Source organism: Alexandromys fortis, unplaced genomic scaffold (assembly GCF_014885135.2).
Source record: "Alexandromys fortis isolate MF-2015 unplaced genomic scaffold, M_Fortis_MF-2015_v1.1 scaffold_34, whole genome shotgun sequence".
Lineage (NCBI taxonomy): Eukaryota > Metazoa > Chordata > Mammalia > Rodentia > Cricetidae > Alexandromys > Alexandromys fortis.
This window is the reverse complement of record NW_026067933.1, coordinates 8,573,429-8,599,253: the sequence shown is the minus strand read 5'-3', so window position 1 is coordinate 8,599,253 and position 25,825 is coordinate 8,573,429. Positions and strand designations below refer to the sequence as shown.

Genomic DNA, 25,825 nt, shown 5'->3' with positions numbered 1-25,825 from the left:
ATAAAACCAACGCACATTTCCAAGGCCAAGGTGGCATTCTTTTCTGTTGAAATTGATAGCTGTGTTACTTGTTTTGTTTGTTTGCTTGTTTGTTTAAGATGCTTCATAAAATGGTAATTAGTGTTCTGCCACACCTGAAATCATACACGGAATTCAGGATGTCCAGTTTATAAAACCACACTGTAGTCATCCTTGATTGCAAGTTTCTACACATTACTGAGCAAAGAAAGATGTTAAGATGAGTGATATTATTCATTTCTAAGCTTATGAAATGATTTTAAGTTCAGCCAGCAACGATGTGGGTATGTGTATCTCTCTATATATGCAAAACACTTTTTTAAAAGTTGCATTTTTATCTCCATCCTTTAATTAAAATAAAAAAGTGGGAAATTGTCTAAACGTTGACTTTAACTGAATAAAATTGTATATTAGTTATTATGACAAAGTACACTACATATCATTGAATTATGAAGGCTTCATGATATGAGATACTTTTCCACTAACAGCAAGCAGTGCTGGCTACATTTGAAGAGGGTTGAGTTATGAACAGTTGCAGTGGGGAACAGGATCTAAAATGTCCAGAAACTTCAAACGCCACCTGCTTATGCATCCTGTCCACTCAAGAGTATACAATGGCGGGCACATTTTCATTCTTCCTAGTCTGCCCTACTTTGAAAAAGCAGTTCTCTATGACTAAATGCCAGAGAGAGCTGATTGCTAGAAAATGAGTCTCTGTGCACTGCACTGTGGGGCTCTGGATCCTTCTATGACACGATGTTTGCAGTGGGGAAGTGGTAGGGATGATGAATTCCTATGAAGATGGCTTATGCCGGGATGCATTCACCCTTTATTCTGCTCTGGGAATTTGTGTGTGTGTGTGTGTGTGTGTGTGTGTGTGTGTGTGTGTGTGTATTCTATGGAATTGCTTATTATATGATACTCATTGTACATAAGATTATTCGTATTATATGTGTGTATATATGTATAGATAAAGCTTCTGTGATGTTGGTGGAGTATCTTTGCAAAGATGCTTTGTTTGTGAAAGATATATATATATCTTTGAAAAGAGCATAATAATGGTGCTCTCCTCTTGCACAAAGCTGCCCAACAGAGAGGAATTCAGAGATGTCCTGGTGTAGTGAGATTACTTACAATCAATGTTCTCTTCTGGAGTTCTGTAAACTGTGATTGAATTGTATAAAATATTGCAGTTAATATTGAATACTTTCCTGTTGAAAATGTGAACTCTGAAGCCTTAAACAGTGCATTGCCTCTTTACAAACTTTAAAGATGTCTAAGATTTAGTTAAGGCACCAGAGTCAACAGAGGAATTCTTGAAAATTCGGATGCCTTGGGACTACCCAGCTCTGTATACCCAGAACATATAGAAGGCATGTCTGAATATCTATATTTTCAGAGCTTCAAATGATTACACTGTGGAGTCAGGTTTAGAAGAAGTTGTGCCCAAGTTGGCTTAAGGATATGTACTCTGGTTTCTTCTATCCCCAGAAAACACATGAGTCACTTCGTAGAGGTTTTGTTTTTTGATTTTTATTTGGTTTGGTTTTGTTGGTTGGTTAGTTTTTTTTAACATTTTCTGACAGAATACTATTTGAGAATCTGGAATTTAAAACCTCACCAGAGAATTTGGAAACAACATGGAGTACTCCCAAGTCAGCCTTGCTCAATGGCTTTCCATCTCTGGAGACCATTTGAGTTGAGAGCCAACTAGACTCCCAAAGACCCGGGGTAACCTGAGTGCGGCAAGCCTATGTTTCATGTTGCCCATGGCAGACAACACTGATTTAGTTGGGCAAGCTGGGTTTTAAAAAACCTTGAGCAATTATTGATGGTGCCCACCATGACATACTCAGAAGCGCCTCAATTTGTAAGAAAGAAAGTGATAAAAAATGCATTGGCCATTACCTGTTACTGATTCCTATGCCTGGAATACACTAGAAATCTCTCTGCTCACTTTTCTAACAGATGGTACAAAGTTTTCACAGTCCGAGTGTGTGTTGCCTCCCTCCTCCACATTCTCCAGTGTCACACTTTTCTTTCCCTTTGTCACAGCCAGCAAGCTGCCCTATCTGGATGAGCTGATTCTAACCTCCATCTCCCATATACGAACCCGTTGGGTTCTTTCCATGAATCACAGGGTTAAATAAACTGACACCCCCCCATCACATAGTTCATCAGTGAGTCAATCAAAAGATTGAAATGTTTAACTATTTTTCAGTTAGTCCAGGAAACATAAAGCAGCATATTTTCACATGAACCATTGTTTAGGGAGGGGGAAATGTTTTTTAATTTTGTCTTAAAGGAAATCTGCATGCTCCACAGACTGGGCGACTACCAAGGGATTTAGTCGGTAGAACAGTGTTACACCTGCAGAGAACACATATTTCCTGCTTCTCCCGGAAACTGTGCTGATGGTTCAGATATAAAATACATCTTGCTTTCTCTATTGGACCTTGAGGAGATGTCTCTCGTTGGACATTACTTCGCAGAAAGGGAAGTACAGGCTTCCCTTTAACCATTGTTACCTGTTTCAGTAATTAAAAACCAGGCATTTTTAATTTTGACGACACCTAAATATATTTTGGTTGACTGCATCTCAACAGTAATTCAAAAGTTTAAATCTTGATGTTGCGTTAAGTATGCAAATCTTTACTGAGCCCAATAGCAGCATTATATTGTAGCCAGTCCTTGACAGACTCAATGCTAGCTATCTGTGTCTAGAAATGATTCTGAGTCATATGTGGTGCAGATGTCAAACACAATTGCCTTTCTCATTTGCTGTGAACACTGAAAGATGCTGAGCCCGAATGGTGAAAAAGCAGGGTGATGGGATGCAAACAAATACAAATTTAAAAAGTCTAATAAAAATCTTTGTGCCTGACTAGGCTATGCTGCACAGCCCTGCTCCAGCTCCCCCCACATTCACTTCTTTGTACAATGTGCTCCCAAGTCTTCATACCTGGCACACTCACGTATGGATTTATACATTCATGCATTCATCAAGGGTCAGGCATTCTCTTGAGTAGCTGAACCATAGCCCCATCTCCAAGGGTATGGGATTTAGGGGAAGATATGCACACAGGCCATTGTAAGATCGTGTAACTAAAGGACAGACAACAGTCAAGCCCAGAGCACAGAGTTCTTGGCAGTCTCCAAAGTCAAGTATATGTTTGCACAGAAAGGGTTCCCACCAACAGCATCCAGGGAGGTGAAGGTGCCCGTTGCCAGCAGCAGCTTAGAGTAGCCAGAACCACGTGAAAAACCACAAGCCAGTTCAGCATGGCCTTCTTCACCCAATCAGAGTATTGGTATCTTTATAGGCACAAAGGGGCTTCGGGGCCACAGAGTCAGCTGGGGGCATATGCCCTTTCAAGGGCTGGCTACAGCCTCCTGGTGTTAACTGTGTGGATATGAGGGAGAGAAGAATAGGAGGCACCCTCCAGCACTTTCTACAGCATGACTCAATGGCACTTATTCCTCCAGCGGTCCTGTGAACTACATACTGTTGTTACTATCAACAGCACGCTCATTTTTGGAAAAAGAAAACACGGATTGCTCAGAACCGCACAAACAGAAAAGTAGAAGAGTCAGGATTAGAACCCAAACAGAGAATGCCAAAGCCTGGGCTCTTAACCACTGTTATCCCACACCCCTCTGTAACAGGCCATACTCCAGGGAAACACGGATGTTAAGAAACAGCTGAAAAGGAGATGGCAGCCTCAGGATGAACAAACTTATGTTTTTGATGTGGCCTATGTTAGGAGTAACAGGAATAGCTTCACTGTAGGACCTGACTCCACATCCTGGTAGGTTGGTAGGAAAGAAGAAAAACTGATGTAGAAACATATGCACCTTCCCAGACACACACATTCCCAGGGAGGCACAGGACGCTACGTTGCAAAGACCAGAGAGAAGCACAAACTCCTGGGGCATCTCATTGCATGGGCATAGAACCAAAGGCGTTGACTGGAAAGCTTTTAGAGCGAGTGGATCACCCAGGTTCGTGAAAGCACCTCGGGTGGGGCTCCTCCCGCTGGATGTGAAGGGCGGGGTAAATCAGAGAGAACAAGGAAGCAGGTCCCAACAAGTACAAAACAACTATTCTAAAGGTTCTCCGTTTGCCTCTTTGGTCTGTATACACATACGTGCCACGGAGCCATACATTGTGGAAACAGGAAGCTATTGAGAATAACCTTAGTTAGATGCTGGTGGGAGAAAGGTCTATTGAGTTCTGCAGGGAGTTTCTCTGAGACTTCCTCTCTACGCATTACGTAGTTGTTCTCAAAAACAAATGCCAGAAACAAAAAACAGACGTAACTAGCGCATTTTACGAGCTGCATTAATCTCTGAGAATAACTGAAGTGTCCGTTAGTTGTGCCTCGCTATGCGTGCAGCTTACCGTCCCTTCCCTAGGTTGCGAGCAGTAGAACGTGGCTGAGGTAGGCATATCGGGACGAATCAAGGAAAGGGCATTGGATTTGTTAGAATCACCGCTGATTGTTTTTATTAATTCAACAACCTCCTTTCTAGTTTGTTCCTCGAAAAGCCAGGCTTTTTGTCTGTTTAATTTGTTGTTTTGCTTTTTTGGAAAGGGTTTCATTAAAACAAACAAACAAAAAAACAGTTACGACCAATCCCCCAAATTATTTTTTGATAAACCCCTTCTATTTCTGTAGTTAAATAGATCTGAGAATAAGTTGTTCCCATACAACATGCTCAAGAAATACTTAGAAAGACCAGCTCCCCAGCAGACCCAGAGTCCGTGGAGTCCCAGAATAGTACCCCATGGCCACACGCAGAGCTCCGGCACCCCGCAGCAGCAGCTTCAGCTGCCCGTGCTTCGTGAGAGTCTGCAAGGTCTTCTCTAGTTGTTCCGTTCTCACCGTTGTGGCGCTGGAAAGCTTTCCGGGCACGGTTTCACTGTTCGCTAAGAGGACAGTGCTCTCCTCTCTTTCCTTTGGAGGAGAGTGAGCTATCTCTCTCCCTTTCGTGCCTCAATTCATGTCTGAGTCCAGCAGGGCAAGGCAATGGCCCTCCCTTCTATCACAGCCCTAAACCTGCAGGTGGACCCCAGGATCAAGCACCGACTGAGTCAGTCACCAGAAAATAGACGCTGAATCGAATAGACACTCTGAACTTCCTGGACTGATTCAGTCATGTCTGAATGAAAACACAGTTGGATCACATTATCACCTAGCTTCCTTCGTGCCTTTTATTGATTACAGTTCAAAACCTTGTACGAAAACAACAATCTGAAAGAGTGATAGAAATAGCCAAGCTAGCCGGGCGGTGGTGGCGCACCCCTTTAATCCCAGCACTCGGGAGGCAGAGGCAAGTGGATCTCTGTGAGTTCGAGACCAGCCTGGTCTACAAGAGCTAGTTCCAGGACAGGCTCCAAAACCACAGAGAAACCCTGTCTCGAAAAACCAAAAAATAAATAAATAAATAAATAAATAAATAAATAAATAAATAAATAAATAAATAAAATAGCCAAGCTATCAGTGTACTAAGAGAAGGAAAACATGTTCTATATGTACATATACACACAGTTTGTCTGTTTTTGAAATACTTGTATGTGTATTAAAATACGTATTTTTTCAATGTTAATTTGATTTTTTTTTACATTCGGGTATTAGAGGAACACAATATAATACGTCCTACTTGGGCCTTCTAGTGTTGGCCTCCTGGGCTGCCACAGATCAGCTCTAAGCTCCAGGGTGTCCCAAGCACATTCTCAGGATGCCACTGGCTGCTGCTTGGCTTCCTCACTTCTTCCTCTTTTGTTTGATCTCTCTGATGATGAGCATGCAGAGCTGGAGGCTTTTCTTGCTGAGAGGATCCAAATTGTCATTCACTATTCCAATAGCAGGGATGGTTTCTTTCACCCCAGGTCTCTTATAGATCATAGATCTCTTCTTCAAGAAAAAGGTAAAAAACGAAACCAGAGCAGAGACAATGTAGAATTCTGGGGGTCAGATATCACGACTTCTTTTCTGGGGTCTGTGCCATGTGAGATGAAGGGCCGGCTTTTAGCTCAGACATGCGACCTGTTCTTGTCTCCTGTAATGGCAGATAGATTTACTAGAATATGTCTAAGAGTCACCAATTTGACTTCCAATAGGAGGCTCAGCAACAGAATGAGTGTTATATATCTGCAATATCACTCAGTTAAAAATATGTAGGAAGAGGAAGTGGCATCAAGAAAGAGCGTTGGGGTGTAATGAGAATGTTAGGTGTGTAACCAGGTTTCAAACATACAGGCCAGAAGCACAATCTTAGCACACATGTTTTGTCAGCGCCTGGAGTCGACAAGTGGAGAGGGAACGTCACCTTCAAGATTCTTTACCTTGCCCTCCTACAGACTGCTTGGTCTTGAAAGGGGGTGGGGGCTGGAGAGACCCTTGAGAAGAGCAAGATGCTGGTGATCCGGACTGAAGAGAAATCCCCAGGGGATGGACCGTTTTGGCTTACGTAATAATTTGGAAAGAGCTCTTTGCTTATTGTCAGGCTCCTGGGAGATTTACAGGACACATATTATTCAGACAGAGTCTTCATTGAAGGAAAGAGAAGGCTACCATGATTCACTTCAAAAGAAAGCAGAAAATATTTTCAAGTCATAACGGGGGTTAATCCCAGGAATAATCCCAGCAATGTGTCGCAAGAAGCAGCTTCCTGATGTCTGCCTGTTTATTTCTTTGTCTCTACAACTTTTCAGATACTCTACAGTTAGTTTTGTGTGTGTGACAACCCCTACACACAGCCAAGCATAGACGTATATGAACACCTTCCTCTATTTCAGCCGCGGACCTGGTTTGCTTGGGTAAAGATTGGATGTGGCTTCACTTTAATCAGCAATGGAGAATGCAAGTGGTAAACATCCAGAGGCAGCACACTGGAAAATGCATGCATTGTAGGGACCAAAAGGTCAGCACGAAGCATTATCTGTGCGGCGAGCCTGCCCTCCACGCCCTCCTACACAGCACATACTCACAGCGCTGGCTGCGTGTATAAACCCCATTGTGGTAGAACCTTGAGATACAGCCCCACGAGAGGGTGTGACTTCCACAGAGAGGCTCTTCATCCGGCCTCAAGCCATCTGCAGAGCGTTTTAAAGCCCTGCACACTGAGATGTAGAAAATATGATGTAATTGGTCTATGGCAGGGCCCAAGCTCCATGGAGTCCTTCTTTGTAGCTCCTAGATGCAGCTGATATATAATCAGAATAAAATTGATTTTGATTTAAACTATTGGAATTTATCAATAAAAAACACATGTCACAGTAAGATTTTTCACAACCATCAAGGCAGTAAGGTGTTACTTCGCTCGCTGCTTATTAATAGTGAACAGGGGTGTCTTAGCAGTTTACCAGAATATAGTGTTTTCTGCTGTAGCAACTACATGAGATAACTTTCCATGCAGAGTGAAGCTCAGGGTACTTGCAAAATCCAGCTGCCTCCTGTCTACTTGATTATCTTTGTCTATTTTTCCCCAAGAGGACAGCCTATTGTTTGGAGCACCAAAATGTCACCTCCAGTCCTTCTTCTTACCTGCACTGGAGCAAACAACTCACGTTGCTTTTTCTCCTAAAAATGCTGTAAAATTCCTGTAGTGCCCATAGTTATCGGCAACTTCAGAGAATCTACACCAGGCAGATGTCACTAAGTTCTCTAGTGCCTCACAGAGAAGAGAACCCAAGTCACTGACTGACATTTACTGATGCCAGTCACCCCTCGGAGAAGAAGGGAAAACTGAGTCTGAAAGTAAATTTTAATTCTGGTTCTCTCTTGGACACGTATCTCCAATGTTCCTTTGGGCCTTGGAAAAGTCCTATCTATTTTCTGTGTCTATAACAATGGAGAGCAAGACAACCCCTAAGTCACTTTCATTTCTAAGGACTTATCCTTCAAGTAGGCTAACGTTCGTGCAACAATAGAAACCCAGAAATATACTGACAAAGAGAATGGTGGACGACTTCTCATCAACAAAGTGTATGTGTAGGAGTTTGTGTGATGGTTGGTTCTTGAGACAGAGTATGTAAGTAACTATGACTGTCCTGGGACCATCTTTGTAGACAAGGTCAGCCTTGAGTACACAGTTATCCACCTGCCTCTACCTCCAAAGTACTAGGTTTAAAAGCTTGTGCCACCATGCCCAGCTAATCGTCAACAGTATTTTTATTATGAATTTCCTAAATTTTTTCAAATGGCTTTTTTGCTCTTAATACTGCAGCTACGGCAATTAATTAAATCATCTTGGAAAGATTGAAGTCGCTGGCAGCCTGCTGAAACCACATGTTCCACAATGCACACTTAGTGCATTCTGGAGATGATCTGGAGCTGGCGTTCACTTCACAGATCTGGACTCCGTACTTTGCGGTCTTCTCTTTTATTGTCTCCAAACTGGTCGCTTTTCCAAGATGAACCAGAAGTCAGTTCCAAAGTTGGCTACAAACCTTCAAGATTTCTTTTTTCCTTTTTGCAGAAAGGCCATAATTGAAGCCTTGGTTAGAGCTATGGTCTAATAAAGACCTCGCTAAATAGCAAATTCCTATGAAGCCAGCAGTTGTCAGACTCACCTAGTTAGTGTGGCACTGTTTCTGGAGTTCCTTTAAGGCCTATCTGTGAGCAATGGATCCGATGACTAGCAGGCAAAAAGGCAGAGTTCCTTTGAGTCATATTTTCCTGTAGGGGAGCTATAAAGTCTGTTTCTCTCCAACTGGCATAAAGTTTAGCATTTAAGGGCCCACGTGATTTTAACCTCCATCACTTAGCACCCCAGCTGTGTGGCTCTGAAGATAAACATGAAGTCACTTGAGTTCTCAGCCACCTGAGTACTCCTAGGGGACCCACTGGCTCTGACAAGCAAAGCTACATCACAACCCGTATGGTGGAACCCGAATTTGCATAATCCACAACACTAAATTAAGCCATCTACTTTGCCATTAGTCAGCTCCTGTGCATGCTTTCACCAAAATTATACCTGGGTTGAAAAAGAAATAACTATATCGGTGAATTCAATTTCTAATCCATGAGCCAGATAATAACATATTCAGAACTCTGTTTTGTCAAGGGGATGTAATCAAGACAGTGATTTCTCTTGGAAGGAGGAGGAGCTACAACTTTCAAATGCCCAGGGTAGTGTTTTGGATGAGAAATGTCCCATGGGCTCATATATTCAAATATTTGCTTCCAATGGTGAAGAAATTAAGTAGTGTGTCCTTGTTAGTGGACAAGTCACTGGGAGTGGGCTTCAAGCTCTCAAAAGCCTGTTTCAGACTCAGTCTCACCATCTCTCCCAGTCTTCTACCTCTGGACCAGGATGTGAGCTCAGCTGATGCTCTATCTCCATGCCTACCTGCCTGCCCCTGTGCTCTTCCCACACCCGTGATGGTCATGGAGTAACCCTTGAAGCCATAAGCAAGTCCCCAGTTAAATGCTTTCTCTCATAAGCTGCCTTGGTTGCGGTGTCTTTTCGCCGCAATGGAAGAGGAACCAATACAGCAACTTTCACTAATTCTTTCATATATTTAACAAATATTGATTTATGAACCACTTACTTCAGAAACTTTGAGTCTGCTAGCAGAAACCAAACATAACACAAGAGAGAGAGACAGAGACAGAGATAGGGAGAGAGAAAGAAAGAAAGAAAGAAGCATACCACTAAATAGGAGTGATGAAGTAATAGCCTGGGTAGAAAAAAAAAGGTTCAAGTGAGAAACCAGTGTATGGCTAGAAGGAAAGGAAATCTTTAATACAGGATGAGACATAGAGAAGCAACCAGGTGGAGAGTGGTGGGAGAAGCAAGCCAAGCACATCCCACTTCCCACAGCCAGTGAGAGGCTCCGCAGCAGGAATGGACTTGGGCGTGTCCCTAGGTCTGGGCCTGGGCACAGGAGATAGCTTCCTTGATTCCTGGAAATTCTAGAAGCTAGTGATCTGGAATCAGAAGGGATAACGACCCCCTCTCTTACCTAAAAGCAAATGTGTACACCCTGAAGGACGTCACCCCTCCCAGGCAATGGGTCCTAAGTGAGCATGCAAAGTCAAGGTTCATGTTTAATTATACTGTCCCTTTTCGATGACCTATAGCCAGCCTTGGGACCTTGACCTGGCCCTGTTCCCTCATTTCATTTATTCTATCCTCAGAAAACAAATGCTTCCCAAACGTTAGCTGGATAAATAAATGGCCCCACCAGGTCATGGCCGTGCAAAGCAAACATCCCTGCAATAAACAGAGGGATTCCAGGCTACAGATCCTCCTAAACTTAAGGTAGCGCTTTATTGCAGCATACCATCCTTTCCTAGGGCAGGATTCTCAACCGGGGGCAATCTTTTCTCCCATCCAAGGGGACACGTCTGAAGACAGCGTTACTTGTCACAGTTTGGAGGATGTCACTGGCATCTAGTGAGTAGACTTCCGAGACACAGATAATCATTCTGCAGTGCACCCCCACAATGAGGGTTTATATAAACCTAAATATCAACCTGTCAATCATGTGCACGTGGAAAATCCCACTGTGAAGGTCAGGGGCTGTGTCTGGTAGTCACTGCAAGCGTCAGTTGAGTATAATGGGCTGTGATTCTCCTGGCAAGGACGCGCGTGTGAATCCTTTCCCCGTTTTGTGAAGTAGCGTCCAGGCTTGCAGGGATCTATTTGATTCGTTTTCTATTTGTTTAATAAACAGACTAAAGGCACTGGAGGGGAAAAGACTCCAGCTATGAGATGAAATGGACGCTGTTTGCAGTGCTCCTTCGACTGAGCTGGACGGTAGGCGGCAGCGACTGCCACCAGGAAGGGCACTGTGACAACTGCAAAAGGAGCTCGTTACTGTTTCAAAAGCTGTGACTCAAACAAACACATTTAGAGACTACAGACGAGCCTGCAAATGGTAAAGGCATTTCTGCTTGTTCTATCTTGAACGAAATACAAAGAGTTTTTTTTTTTTTTATATATATACGTTGGACATCATTCACATCTTCCCCATGGCGTACCCAGAAGCCTAAAGAATAACAAACACCAAACCATAAACACAGAATTCGGTGAGCAAGCCAGACCTCCGGGTAAGGCCTCTAATTGTGTGTTTGCACAAAATGAGGTTTCCATACATTTAGTGACGCAGGCCTCTTCCACTGGAGACACTCTGGACGGCTACACTGATTCATCCTTCTCTGGTGTGGCGAATAGACGTGCGCCTGAATAGTTGTCCCGCTCTGGCCACTAACACGCAGTCGCCAGCTTCCTATCTCTGGCCCTTTCCTGGTCTATTTTTACACGGTTGTCTGTTCTCTGTCACCTGTTTGGTGACACTCAGCGTCAACAAGTGGCACCAAACAGACCCCAGAAGTCTGTGGAGAATAAAATGAACCAGGAGGTGCTCAGCCTGCTGTGTAGAGAGACATCTGCAGCTAGAAACTTCGTGATAGGAAAGTGTGAAGCTGTATCAACAAAGCATCCTGGACTCCCTAGGAAGACTCCTGGCCAACTGGCCTCAATTACATGCAGCTTTTGGTTCCCACCTGGGATCACCCTAAACAAGGGTGCACGCCCTAAATGAAGAGGCATGGAGACACTCAGGAATCCCCAAACCCTGACATTGAAAATGAAGACTTCCATGCATTTCCTAGGCGTTCCCACCACCAAACAGTTACAAGATGGTTGACTTAAAGCAACAGACACCCATTGTGTCCTGGACTGAAGGCAAGGGGTCCGAAGCCAAGGCATCAGGAAGGCCATGCTGCCTGTGAAACTCCTGCTAGATCTATGTCTTTTCCTTGTTTCTGGGGGTTTGTTCAGCATTCTCAGCAGATGTCAGACGGCAGCTGCTCAGCACAATTTCCGGCCTCCATCAACACTTGCCATCTCCCCATGTTTACTGGAAACCGGGGTTTTGATTGAGCTTGGAATGGGGACGTAATTCAATGCATGGCAAGATGTAAGCATGGCAAAGTATAATCTAGGAGTGTTCGCCTGTGCTATCAGGCCACGGATAGTCAGTCTACAGTGTAGAAATCTATTGTGGATCCCAGAGAACATCATACCCTCCTGGCCAAGACAACTGGACCAGTGCTCCTGTTATACCTGGCTATAACCTGGACATTTTCAATGTTAACCCTTAAAACATCCCTGTGGAGCTAACACTACCACATTTGCATGATCTAAGTAAAAAAAAAACCAAGGCAAGGAGCGGATGAGCCATTTCTGTCATATGATGCTGCCCTGAAGGAGGCGAATCCAGCCTCTATGCTGTTGGCCTGGACCATCTATTCCATTCCAAAAACAATACACTCACATATGATTGCATTGATTCAGGTCTCCATAATGAGGCTTTGAGAGCCTCTTTACTGGCAGCTTTGTTTTCCCCAGACATCCTGCATTAAAGTCAGGGTAGAAGGGAAAGATGCCCAGGTACTACAGACAGACTACTGATTCTGACTCAAGACCCAGAAACTTGTGATTTTACAGTATCTACTGCAAATTCTGAAGTCTTTTAATGTTTGAGAAACTGTCATAGAGAATAAGGGAGAAATAAAATGCTAAGGTAAAGCAAGGAGACAACAGAACGAAATGACAGGAGATAGGACAAGGGACCCAGAGGTTCTAGCCTGGGAAGAGCAAGATTGCTGAGGACTGGACGTGAGGGTGAGAGTTCAAGGCCAAGCTAGTCAGGCTTCTCACTGCAGACCTTTTCCTGCCCTGTAATCCACATTCCAAACCCTTCCATTGCTCATGGTTGTCAATTTGCACTGACACTCTGGTTATGGGCGGGTCCTTCTCCCTTGCTCCCCAGCAGACAGTCCTGGAACTAATGAAAGACAACGTTACTTCACATCTTCTACTGAAAGCAGCAGGCCTTCAAACCAAGAACAGGCAACAGTGTTCCTACCCCAGATTTACATTCCTCTGGAGTTATGGGTGGGTCACCATGGGGTTCATGTGATCTTAGGTGTTTATAACATAATCCAGACCCTCCGCCTTCAGTACCAACTGCAAGAACGCCGCAGCCTCTTGCCCAGTGGTGTCAGCTTTGCCCAGCAAAGTCTGCCTTTGAGAAAACACATGGGAATCAGGGCAAAGTCGCTGTGCTCTGGTAACATTTAATTGTGTTCTTTCTCATCCTCGTCCATACCCACATGCTCACACAATATTATTCCGTCAGCTTCAAAGGCCTCGCAACATGTTGGAAATTTGTGTGGGAACAGAGAAGGGAGTTGGAACACACCCTCTCTGTGTGTGACTAGATTTGGTGTGCACATTAGAATTTTTTAGAAATATGTATCTAATTTTGAAAAAAAGCATAGGATTTGTTTTTATTGGAAGTAGAGTGATGGAAATACATCAGGATTTCTACTAAATGGTTTTTTATAATAATCATGGTAATTTCTTTTAACCAATAACCAATATTTGTAGATTGAAATTAGAAAAAAAGTTTTCTTAGGGTGTTTCCATCCATTTACCCACTAGCATCCTGATGTTATTCAGCATATAAGGACCCCGGAGAAGGAAGCAAGCCAGGGCTGCAAGGCCCAGAAAATACAGTACCGACACATCGGGTCTTTCATTAACTGCAAGGAGCCATGGCAGGCTCTAGTACGGTTTAGCAATGAGGATAGAAAAGAAGTCTTGTTTGAAGTGACAGCCCTGGGGGCAGGAGAAATGGTTCAGTGGTTAGGAGAAGGAAAAGTTTTCTTCTGAGGATACAAGTTTAGTTCCCAACATCATTCTCAGATGTCTCAAGGTCACTTGTTTGACTCTAGGGCATGCCACACCCTTTTCTAGACTGCAGATGCTTACACCCATGACCCACAAACAGACAGATGCAAACGCAAATGATTTTGAAGAAAATTAAAAATAAAATGGAGGCCCAGAGACAGGATTGTTGTCTTAGCACTGAGAAGGCTGAGGCATGGATCTTCAGTTCAAGACCAGCCTGAGCTATATAAGGAGATCCTGTCTGAAACCAGAAAAGTGCCAAGCCCAGATCCCACCCCAGAGAGTCTGATGAGAGTGTTAGAATTTTAACACTTTTTTTTTTCCTAGAAAGACCCTCTTGTCATGTTTCTCACACTTAGAACTTCTGAAAACCAAGAACAATGATTATTACTTTGTGGAGTACTCGATTTAGAAGTCTAGATTTGGTTGTCTGCGTGTGTCTTCTACATCAAAATGGCTCTTAGTCTGTGGAGCACATCTGGTGTTCTGGCAGGGTTCTCTTGAAGAATAGAACCAATGGAAAGCATGTGTCATATAAAAGGATTTATTAGACCAGCTTATACTGTAGTGGTTGGGTAGTCAGACAACAACCATCCGATACCGGACAAGTTGAGATTCCAGTAGCTTCTTACTGCAGAAAACTGGGTGTCTCAGTAGACCCAAACAGGTGCTAACAGCCAGAAAGATTCCTGGAGAGCTGTTTGTGTCCAGTTCATAGTGAAAGGCCAAAGAAATTAGAACTGGATGCACTCAGGAAGGAGCAAATGCAAGCTGACAATATTGCTTTTTCCTTCAGACCTCTTCAGGTATCAATCACCTTTGGAAGGTACCACCCAAATTGAGGCAGTTGATCCTCTCTGGATATGTCCTCACAGACATGCCCTGATGTGGGTTGGATTGTAAATGCTGGGTTGATATTAAGTCCTGTTAAGGTAAAAATTAAGACCAACAATAACATTTGGTTATAAGCTCAAGCCATTTGAGACATATGGTGGACAGTCTTATACAAACACTGTAAATGGTCTAATTATTTTTCTAAGATAATGTGGATTATAGAAAGTTTAAGATGTTGGATTTCGTTATCACATACTTATGGATTTTTATCTCAGGACCAAATTCTAAGAAATTAGGCATATATCCACTGTACATGTTTTTATGTAGATATGGAAGTTAAATTGTCTAATGCAAAAGACATGAAATGATAATGTAAGAGTGACTTGTTAGCAAATTGGATTCATTGTCTACATGTTCATAGCCAGTTATCCTCAATTTAGTAATGTAGAGCAAAAGACACCATCACTTTACCCTTTCTGTGCAGTGGGAATGAAAGTGAGCCTTATCTAAATGGTGGCACAGGGTCTCTCGCAAGGTGCAATGCAAGGTCAGTATCAGATCCTCCCACAGACAAGATGGTAGAGGTATCATATCCAGACTTCTCCACACGACTGATGGCTAATCTGTTCCTTCCAAGCTATTGGACTGAGGACTTCAATGTCTCAATAGTTGGTAGCCAAGGGCTGCCTTTACTTCTTGCCCATGCCTTCCTCTTCTAAGAGAATCCAATCTTGGTGGCTAGCTTCCAGCAAAGCAAACCAGAGAGCAAAAAAGGCACACAGCCAGATGTTACGGGGTTTTGTAAATTCATCTTCAAAATGACACCCTTCCCTTTTGAAGGACAATCATGACTTCTGGCCACCAACTCAAGCAGAGGGCATTGAAAGAACATGACTAGCTGGGAAGGGATCCTTGAGAGCCATTTTCAATACTATTATATTTAAATTTCATTTTTATAAATGGAAAACACATTGCACTGCTCCGTTCCTAGTTAATTTGTCATTCTGATATTAATGTAAAGTAAACACTTCCTGAATTAGTTTTGGCTGCATTTGGTGGGAATGTCTAGCAATGTGGGAAGGTTGAAGCCAGACACGGAACATGTTTCTAAAAGTGTATGCAGTATGCCTACCAACAGAGATATGCGTTATAGGAATGAAACCTAGGTCTATGGCTTAAAATAATGGTATGTACACAGAGCATAGAAACAGTCATGAGGTCAGCACTGCTGGCGTTGATTCCACAGCTGATCAATGGCTAAAAGAGCATTGTTTCCATCCTTTTCTCCTTTATTCATTCCTGTCACTTCATGGTCATATGATGGCATCAACTTATGTAAGCAGCACATACTATCTATGCAGGATGAAAAGGATCTCCCTATGAGGTCCTGTCTTTTTTTTATTAAAAAATATAAAGTTTTTTCTGGGGGCTGGAAATATGGCTCAGCAGTTGAGAGTGCTCACTGCTCTCACAAAGGACCAGAGTTAGATTCCTGACACCCACGTTGGGTAGCTCAAAACTGCCTGCAATGTCAGGTTCAAGGAATCTGATGTCCTGTCCTGCATCTGTGTACATGTGCTCATACTAACACACACACACACACACACACACACACAAATGAATAAAAAGTAAATAAAAGCTGTCTTGAAATTTCCACCCAGCCGACTAACTTACATCTTATTGGTCAGAATCGAGTCACGTGTATATTCTCAATAAGCCACAAACCACTCACTAAGAAGACTAGCTGATCATCCCAGATATAAACTAATTATGACATAACTCTGAGACCAGGAGACCCTTCCAGTTACATAAGTGGTTGGGACTCCATTGGGGCAGCAGTGTGACTGTGTTGGACAGACAACAGATGGGTCTTCAGCAAACATCTTGGTAGCTGCTTTGTAATATGTCCTACAAATATATTTAATCATGTTAATAATGTTCTAATAGATATTTTTTATATTCTAACAAAATCAGAGTTTCCACTATCAGTACTAAAACATATATTTCCCACTACCAAATGTGAAAACATTGTTGTGCATGAACTCACAAAGGTACTTCAATTTTCCTTGACTACTTTTTTCAGAAAAAAAAATGATCCATATTTTGAGACAGAAAAAAAAACTTGACCCTGTTTCTTTAATGCTGTGTGTACATGTAAACTGCCTTTAAAATATTACCTTAAGACACATCTAACAGGATGGGATCTGCTGAGATTTATTGCATTAGTCAAACATTATCAAAACATAACAAGACAGATTGCTTTTCCTGACATCTGTTGCTAGATTTTGTTATGTTTCAGAAACAGCCAAAGCTGTGCAAAGGTATTCTAGCATCATTTATAAAAATCTAGTAATATAAACTGTTGACTCCCGGGAAAGCATCCATTGAGACACAGAAATCTTGCTGAAGCACATCCCAATCTTTGATGTGTAGGTCTGCATAACAACTTTTACCAAAATGGCAATGTGTTCCTTAGGTTACAAAACAGAAAACCAATTCCTTGGTGGCACAATTGAGCTTCACTTGAGGCATCTACGCCATTCCAAATCAGAGTGAACAGATGAAGTATTGCTCTAGGTGAGGCCAGCAGCAATGAACAGAGCATGGTTCACTAACAGTCATCAAGTCAATGGCAGGGCACAACTCCAAACCAACCATGGACAGGGACAAGTAGGATAAGCCCCTTTGGAAACAGGACTCAAGAGTGGCCATTTTGATGGACGGTTACTCAGTCTGATGCTTTATGCAAATGGTGAGTGCCCAGGGGACTGGCAGAAAAAGGTGCCATCACTTGTCTAACAAACGGACCCGTGGGGCCTCTGCAGATCAAGACCATGTTTAAATGCAAGTACAAGGCCAGAAGTCGTTCTTGTTGGTCACAGAGCACAACCACCAGACTGACTGGGAACAAGTGGTGATGTCAGGCAGAAGCCAGGCGTGATCCTGAGACTGAGTTCCAATCCTGTGTCTATCTTTTGATGAGTAGATAGCCTTGCTCAAGCCAAGACAGTGGTGGCCATTGATTTTTGTGTTTTAAATGGGACTCCAGTTCTCCAAGGATCCTTTGCTTTAAACATCTATGAATTTTAAAATTTAAATTCCTATGGAATTCTTTTAGTTTCTATGAATCCACTCAATAACTCTGCCTTAGTTGGTGGGAAAGTTTGCCCTGCTGCTGACTAGATGGCCGTTCACTTAGCAGAACTATGTTCACCTCCGTGCACTTTGAATGCAAGTCGGAACATACACTAAAGATAGTTGTCCATTCCTCACGGCTTAGCAGTTAAAAGTGCTGGCTGTGCAATCAGGGGCATCAGAATTTAGACTCCAACACCCCCCCCCCCGATGCAGACATGTACACCAAGCTGAGCAGTCGTGCACACACACACACACACACACACACACACACACACACACACACACACACTTTCTAAAAACGTGAAAGTGTCCATTTCCAGTTTTCTTCATTCTGGCTGAAGTATGAGATTTCCTGAGCACAGTACTAAAAGAACATCTCTCTAAAACCTATACAGAGATACTGCCAAGCCAGAGTCTTAGATGGCAGGGGGAGATGTGTGGGTGACTAGACATGAAACAGGTATGTGAAAAGGAGGAGGTGTGGGAGGCCTCTGGCTGTTTGTACACCTAGGAATGGTAAAATTCCCATTCTAATGTCAGCTTTTCTACAGACTCACTTGAAACCAGGGTACTGTCTGCCTCGTTTTAATCACTCTGTGCCTCAGTTTCCATTTCTACCAATTAACTTGACAGTCCCTGGCTGAGTTCCCAGGATTGCAAGAGCATACTGGTCAGAGCAATATAAATATGATCAGTTCACATGACTCAAAATATCCCTGTTAGCAGATGTCCCGACTTTAAAGCGGTAGTGTTAACAAGAATTTTTCCTTCAGCAAGCACAATGTGAGCGCTTTCTGGGTGCCCGTCTACCCTCATAAAAAACCAAGCACCAAGACTGGTGTAAGAGTTTGATTCCCAGCAGTGCAGAAGGAGTGTAGACCTGAAATGCGACACATTCCGGCTGTGCTCGCTAGCATCTGGGTGACCTGGAGCAATTTATTAACTCCCTTCAGTGACCTCATCTCCAAAAAGAAGTAAGAACAGGCATCTCAGAGGTTTGCAGGAAGGTGATCACAAACACGGTTTAGTCCTGTTGAGCCAGGGGTAGGCGCTGAATTCACATCTTTCAGGGGCTGTGGCAATCCTACTTGCTTCTCGTAAAACCCTAATCAGCAGGTAGAGGAGCTTGCCAGTGCTGTAGCTTAGGGAGTACTCACCACATCACAGGGCTTTGTACTGACAGGATACACTTGTCAGAGCAGCTGGCTGTTGCTGTAGATTGGGGGCAGAGAGGAGGAAGCATCCCTCCGGCTTTTGGCTTCATCAGCCTGTCTCGCTTCTGCCCCCAGCTACACTGAATTTGGCTACACTGTTTCATCCTTTTAAGTCACCATAAATTCTTAAGACAAATTAGCAGCGTTACTATATTCATGTGATTTGTCCAGAAAACCTGCACGAAATTCTCTGAGGTATTTAAATATTGTGATCACTTCCTGTTTTCAGAAGGCACTGAAAAAGTTTCAAAAGTAGCTAACATGAGAAAAAGAGTTTCCAATATGCTTGCTGAGAAAGTACTTAGATGTGCAGTTAAGGAAGCTGTTATCAGGAAGTTTTACATATAAACATACATTTCTAGACATGTTCCCTAACAGAATATACTTTGCTAATATAGGCCAAATACATATATTCACATATATGTATACACCCAGACATGCGCACATGTCCCACTGGTCCTGAGGTCATGCTAGGGAAAGATTCAGTACGGCAAGCCTCTCAAGCTATCAACGTTCCTTTTCATTACGGTGAAATACTCTTCATTTTCAAAAAGTATATTTTTTTGTAAAGTTGCTCAGTATTTTTACCAAAACCTCAGTTTCTTTCAGAATGTATGTGAGCCCCAAACCAACCTCCGATTCACCCGATGATTCATTTGTATTTCTGGGGGAACAGGGTAACAGACATTCCCTGTAGTAAAAGCAATAGGTCTCTTCCCTGTGTGCACGCCCAGGGGATTTGTAAACCGCCATTGCTTGGACTTTCATCCCAGACTTAAATGTTCCTGAAAATGTTGCAATTTTGACACCTTCAGTTTCACTTACAAAATAATGGCATCTTTAAAAAGAACAGAAAAAGGAATATATTTTAGCTGAATCAAAGGAAAATCATCATTTCCTGTTTCTATTGCTTTGACAGAATTTATTATCATAACCTGGAAAATAGCCAATTATAAATAAGCATTATATTATAATTATGAATAAGTATATATCATCATTGAAGTCTTAATCTAATTTTCCTAATATTTCCCATGTGGGGGGTGTGTGTATGTGCATGTGCGTGTGTGTGTGTGTGTGTGTGTGCGTGTGCGTGTGTGTAGAGGACATATCAGGTGTTTCCTCTCCAAAGCCCCCCATCATTTTCTATAAAAGACAAAGTCTCTCACTGGTCTGGAACTTCACAATTAGACTAGGCTGGCCTACTAAGCCTTGTCTGTTCTTTTTGTTTGCTGTTTTTTAAGAGGGTTCTGGGGGCTAAACTTATGTTCTGGTTCTTTCTTGTAACTGAGCTATTTTCCTGGCTTCTTACAAACTGTGAAAAGACACAAGTGAACGCTACCTCCGAGTCTAGTTCTAAATGTGCCGAGAAAAAAAATGCAGTGGCTATTTACAAAATTATAGCCAAACTATTTTTCTGCATATTATTCTATTAGGACACTGGGCAGCAGAGCAAGAGACAGAATGTTCTGGAAAATAAACTTTAAAACTGGTAAGCGTCATGTCCTTTTTCCAAAGACATTTCGGTGTGCTAAATCAAAGGTGGCTCTTTGGCACTGAGCAGCAGCCAGGAGGAACCCAAGTTCTAGCCTTGACGTTCTGGTGGCTGCAGAAACAGTCATTGGTTTGCATGACTTTCAAACCACACCAGAGTTCTTCACATGGCAGCAACTAGAAAGCCGTAGTCCTGGAACTCACTAGCCTTCCTGATGACAATTTGGTTTTAATCCCGTGCTTCATTTAGTTTATATAAAGTCTAAGAATTAGCTACGTAGGTGAGCGGGTACCTGGAAGTGGGTGCTATTGGAAAGGGATGCATTTGTCCCAGCATTCCCCTCTGTCTTTAGAAAGTCATCAGGTGTCTCTCCTGTTGCAAAGTGACAGGAACCTACTGCTCCAGGTAGCTTTGAAACCCCAGATGACCAAGCTCCAGAAGCATTTGGTGACTGAAGTGCTATGTGACTGCACACTTGGTTGATTGCTTTCCAAGAGCAGTTCTGAAGTAGTCATGATTCCTGGCCCAGGGGTATTTATCTTGATTGTTACCAAAACTATATTCTCATCTTCTCGAATTCTAAAGTAAGCTTCTCTCCTGCTAGCTTAAAATGTTTTTCTTCACAATTTGCTCCTTGTTCTAATGCCACCTGTGTTCTTTCCAACTGTCAGAGCAGGCGTTCAAAGGTCTTCCCATAATATCCAGAAATTGTTTTCTCTTTTCTCTTGTTTCTTTCCCGTCCACCATTTTCCTCCTTCTTTCCCCCTTCCTTCTTTTTTCCTTTCATTTTCTTTTTAGGACCCTCTCCTATCTTGACTGTGCCATCTCAGTTTCCCTGCTGGTCTCTTTCCCCCTTTTGTCCAGAATACACATTTGTGTTCTCTCTCTCTCTCTCTCTCTCTCTCTCTCTCTCTCTCTCTCTCTCTCTCTCCACTCATGCACACACTCACACACATATACACACATACATTCTTACATACATTGTCAAGTTCATCTCAAGAAACTCTATGGGTTGTGGCCACACTTCCCACCTCTAACATCTTCATTGACTGTCAACTGTATGGAAAACAACGTTTCGGCCTCATCCTCTTCCTGACGTTGTCACTCCAGTCTCCTCTGCCTGTGACACGCCCAGTCCTCAATCCTCCTTGCTCCTAAGGCTTGACTCGCTCCATTTCCAGTCCTTCATTTCCTTTCCCCATCACACTCGTTTCCAAAGCTCTGCTAAAGCCTCACCTCCCATCTCAATGCTTCAGCTCACCCGTGACCGAATTTCCTGACATGATTCTGCTAACCCTGTTTGGAAAGTCATGAATGGATTTTAAGATAGCTAGTCCTCAATGCTGTATGATTGTTTTAAATGCAATAAAATGATGTCACATTCCTTACATTTTACTGTGTTTTGTGTGTCTTTAACCATGTTTCGGAGTTTTACTTTAAAGTAAGACGTTAAAACGTACTCATTTGTTCCAAAAGCAGTAGGTTCTCAACCATTGACACAGTAAAGAAAGACTTGGGGAATATGCTAAAACGCCTTTGGGTTCCATTCTAGAACATTCAGAACATTCAGATCTGAGAAGAACCCACATAGTCATGTTCCCAGTGAGTTCCAAAGAAACAGATGTTGTTGGTGGCTGATAATTGTCTGGCACACAGCTGGCAAACAAATCTTAGACATTTGCATAAATCTCAAGCAGCGTCTCCCTTTTCGTCTGTTTACACTCACGGTCTGCAATTTCTTTCTTTCAGATCGACTTCGAAGATGTGATTGCAGAGCCAGAAGGGACGCACAGTTTCGACGGCATCTGGAAGGCCAGCTTCACCACCTTCACTGTGACAAAATATTGGTTTTACCGCTTGTTGTCCACCATCTTCGGCATCCCGATGGCACTCATCTGGGGCATTTACTTCGCCATTCTCTCTTTCCTGCACATCTGGGCAGTTGTGCCGTGCATCAAGAGCTTCCTGATTGAGATTCAGTGCATCAGCCGCGTTTATTCCATCTACATCCACACCTTCTGCGATCCACTCTTTGAGGCTATTGGCAAGATATTCAGCAATATCCGTATCAACATGCAGAAAGAAATATGAGTGACATTTCAGTGATGGAAGTATTCCCGATTCTTTTTTCCCTTATTATTTCTTTGGTGCCAATTTCAAGTTTCAAGTGGCTATCCCAGCAGCCATTTAGGAGTGGTTTGTCCTGGTCCAGAACAAAGAAGCCATTTGCTCCGTTTTTCATATGTACTTTTGTCTCTTTTGAGCTACTGCATCTAGTTTTGACAGTCTGAAATGTTAAAAACCATTCCTACCCTCTCTTCTGTTCATGGATCATTGCTCTATTGGTTAAAATACAAGCATATATCATTGAAAGATAACCTGAGAAAAACAGGAAGAACTGGGGGTAGGGATGGAAAAAGGACCAACAACCTTAGCTGTCTATTCTAAAATGATGACGTCCTAGAAAGGGAAGAATTCCAGCCTAAGACCTCATGCTTAGGGACATGGGTGCAGGCTTTAAACAGATACTTCCCAGCCATCTGAGGAGTTAGTTGCCATCACTCTTAACAATCACAACCTAGCAGGATCTAGTAATCACTGTCAAATTGGAGACCAAAATCTTCATGCTCATGATATCATTAATGTCTTATTCATCTTGACATTTTAACCTGTTATTTTTGTGTGCCTGGATATTTGTTATACCTATAATAAGGATCTGGGTGCCTTCTAATTTTTCATGTTTTCTTTTCTAATAGGATCTAACTCATCCACTTTCGCTATGCCAGCAGCTTTCCTAAAAACAAAGCAGAAAATCTCGCTACTTCTCTATCCTTGTGTCTGACTCTGAGATACAGAACCTGTTGAAACTGATCTCTGTACTTGGTCATGTAGCATCTTTCTCTATGACAAGCCTGGTCAACATCAATGCAGATTTAGAACAGACAAACAGGGATGAGCTCTCTCTTGGGCTGGCAGGAACGGAAGCCAACTTTCCCTGACTCTCAGTCACTGACTGAGGTCAGCACGTCTAGTCAGCCTCACTTAGCTTCAAGAGCAATCACACTTTCCTGTGTCTAAGCCGATCCATAGCTGGGGTGGTGTAGTGGCTCGATACTGTGCTCCATTCTCAGCTGATCAGTGGCCTCCAGGGAGGGCTGGCAGGAAGGAGGCCACCAGAAGGAGACTGCTGAGGCTGTAGCAATCATGACCCCCTCTCCTACACTAGCCCTTTCAATAGTCTGTAATGCTGTGACACTTGACCCCTCCCCCTGCCAGGAGCCTTTGGACTGATCCAAACATCACTTTGCTCAGAGAGAGGATGGGGGAGGGGCGGCGATAAAAGCTTGAGGTAATGTTCTTGCTGGAATAAGTTCTAGTTCTTCTGAACCCAAACTGAGGAATTTCACCTGTATACCTGAGTCCTCCAGAAAGCTGCCTACCTGACACACCCCAAAGCTTTTTATTCCCCACCCACCTTACAGCTCAGCCCCTGGGGATACTTTTTTTTTTAATTCCAGGTAGGCCTTTATTTTCATTTTTATACATTTATTGGAGTTCTGCCTAACTGTTGTTTCCTTCCTCAGTTTTGCCACACTTTAACTACGAACCTGCTGCCTACTTTGATTGTTTGCATTTAAAACAGACACTGGCATGGACACACTTTGACTGCTAAGCTGTGTGCATAACTGAAAATGTACTATACTGCATACTTGTTTAAATGTAAAGATATTCTTTATCTTTATATAAAGAGAATCACTTGGGAAATGACTCTGAGATTCAGTCCGTAAACTGTGTGCCCCAAGACATGTCTGTTCTTCCTAGATGCTCAGTCTCATGTAAGTCCATGGCTGGTTCAAAAGGTTACTGACCTTTTATACGCTTACTGATATATTTTACACTTTTTTATGCTGCGTGTCCTATAAAGATTTCAAATCTGCACAATAAAAAACGTTTAACAGTCAAACAGGTATGTCTGTGTCTCTGTGTATGTTTGTATGTAGTAAGCGTGCGTATAATGTGTATTTGCATGCTTGTATTGTGCTTGGGGGTGGCAAACATCTCAAATATTAAAAATTAATTTAAGTGAAATATTTCTGGTAAAAGTCATTGCTACTCGTGGACTACTTCAAATAACTTAGTTAAAATTCATAACTAAAAAAGGTATTTTAGCAATTTACACAATGATTTATTATCGATTACCTGGAATTCCGATGACCTTACATGAAGGATACTCATAATGTTGTTTGATTCTATCTAAATTTTGATTTGGACTTCTGTGTTAAAGTTTTCCAAAGAAACAAACTGGCAGGACAGAGTTATGATACATATGGAGACTACAATATAAACCAAGATAAGAATAGAGAACGAGAGATTTATCAGGAGGACTTGGCTTCATGATTTTGGATACCGGTTAGTTCTAGAAGGTGAGTCAGGATATGCTGGGGATCCAACTAAAGCCATATGAGTCCAAGACTCCAGAAAAACTAATATTCCACTTTTCCAATAATAACAGTGGGAGGAACTAATGTACCAATTGGAAGGACCCGAGCAGAAGGACCTGCTTCTTTCTTGAGAGTAGATCAGTCTCTTAAGATGGATGATGTCTTCCTTCCTGACTGAATGATGTCTGCCCATGGGAATGAAGGCACCTTTCAGTATTGAGTCTAACAATTGAAATATAACATCATTCAAACCACTCTTGAAGGAACCATAGCATAATGATTAACCAGAAATCTGGACAACCCAATGTCCAGTCAATTTAACAAATAAAAATTAATCAGCAAAGCTCCCAAATTTAATTTTAAAAAAATTTAAAATTTTTTTGACTAAGAAAATTTTCTGAACATCACAGGATTCTTCTCTTTAATGAGAAAACGTTGAAGGTGGTTAGCAGGCAATTCTGCATGGACTATAAATTTACCCATCAGTTTATTTTCACTAGACACACCCTGACTATTACCACATGATCCCTGCAGAAGTGGGACTTCCACTTAAGGGAGAATGAGGGAAGTGTCCTTGGACAGGAATAAATTATCCTTCTGTTTTGTAATGTGGGTGTTTGACTGCCTATATATGAACAGAATCACACTGCAGCTTGGTTCATCCACACACATGAAACAGGTCCACCACTGTATACAGAAACATCCACATGGTTTTGGAAGACTTTGATTCCATATTGCCAATAAAAAGCTTCATATATCACACATTTATATAGTTCCACCTACATAAAAAGCATGTCAACCCAGGGCACTAGAGTCTGAATAGACCACTTATAGCTTCCCTGACATGAGTACTGGCTTTTCAATACTTTGTCTTTCAAACTTTCCACATTTTGAACAGATAGGATGTGACGAAAGACACCCTTACTGTAAAAAATGGGCAAAGCTACAAAAGCTAAGATCTGCTTTATGAATAC

The 25,825-nt window shown here is 42.5% G+C and overlaps 1 protein-coding gene across 1 annotated transcript in view; it reads left to right on the top strand.

The window, feature by feature from the left end:
• Nucleotides 1-24,373, top strand: part of Cav1 (caveolin 1) — a 30,574-nt gene extending 6,201 nt beyond the window's left edge. Inside the window, exon 3 of the mRNA XM_050145934.1 lies at nucleotides 22,159-24,373. Coding sequence (XP_050001891.1) covers nucleotides 22,159-22,500 — 342 coding nt within the window. The 3' untranslated portion in view covers nucleotides 22,501-24,373. The remainder of the gene's footprint in view (nucleotides 1-22,158) is intronic.
• Nucleotides 24,374-25,825: the final 1,452 nt, after the last annotated feature.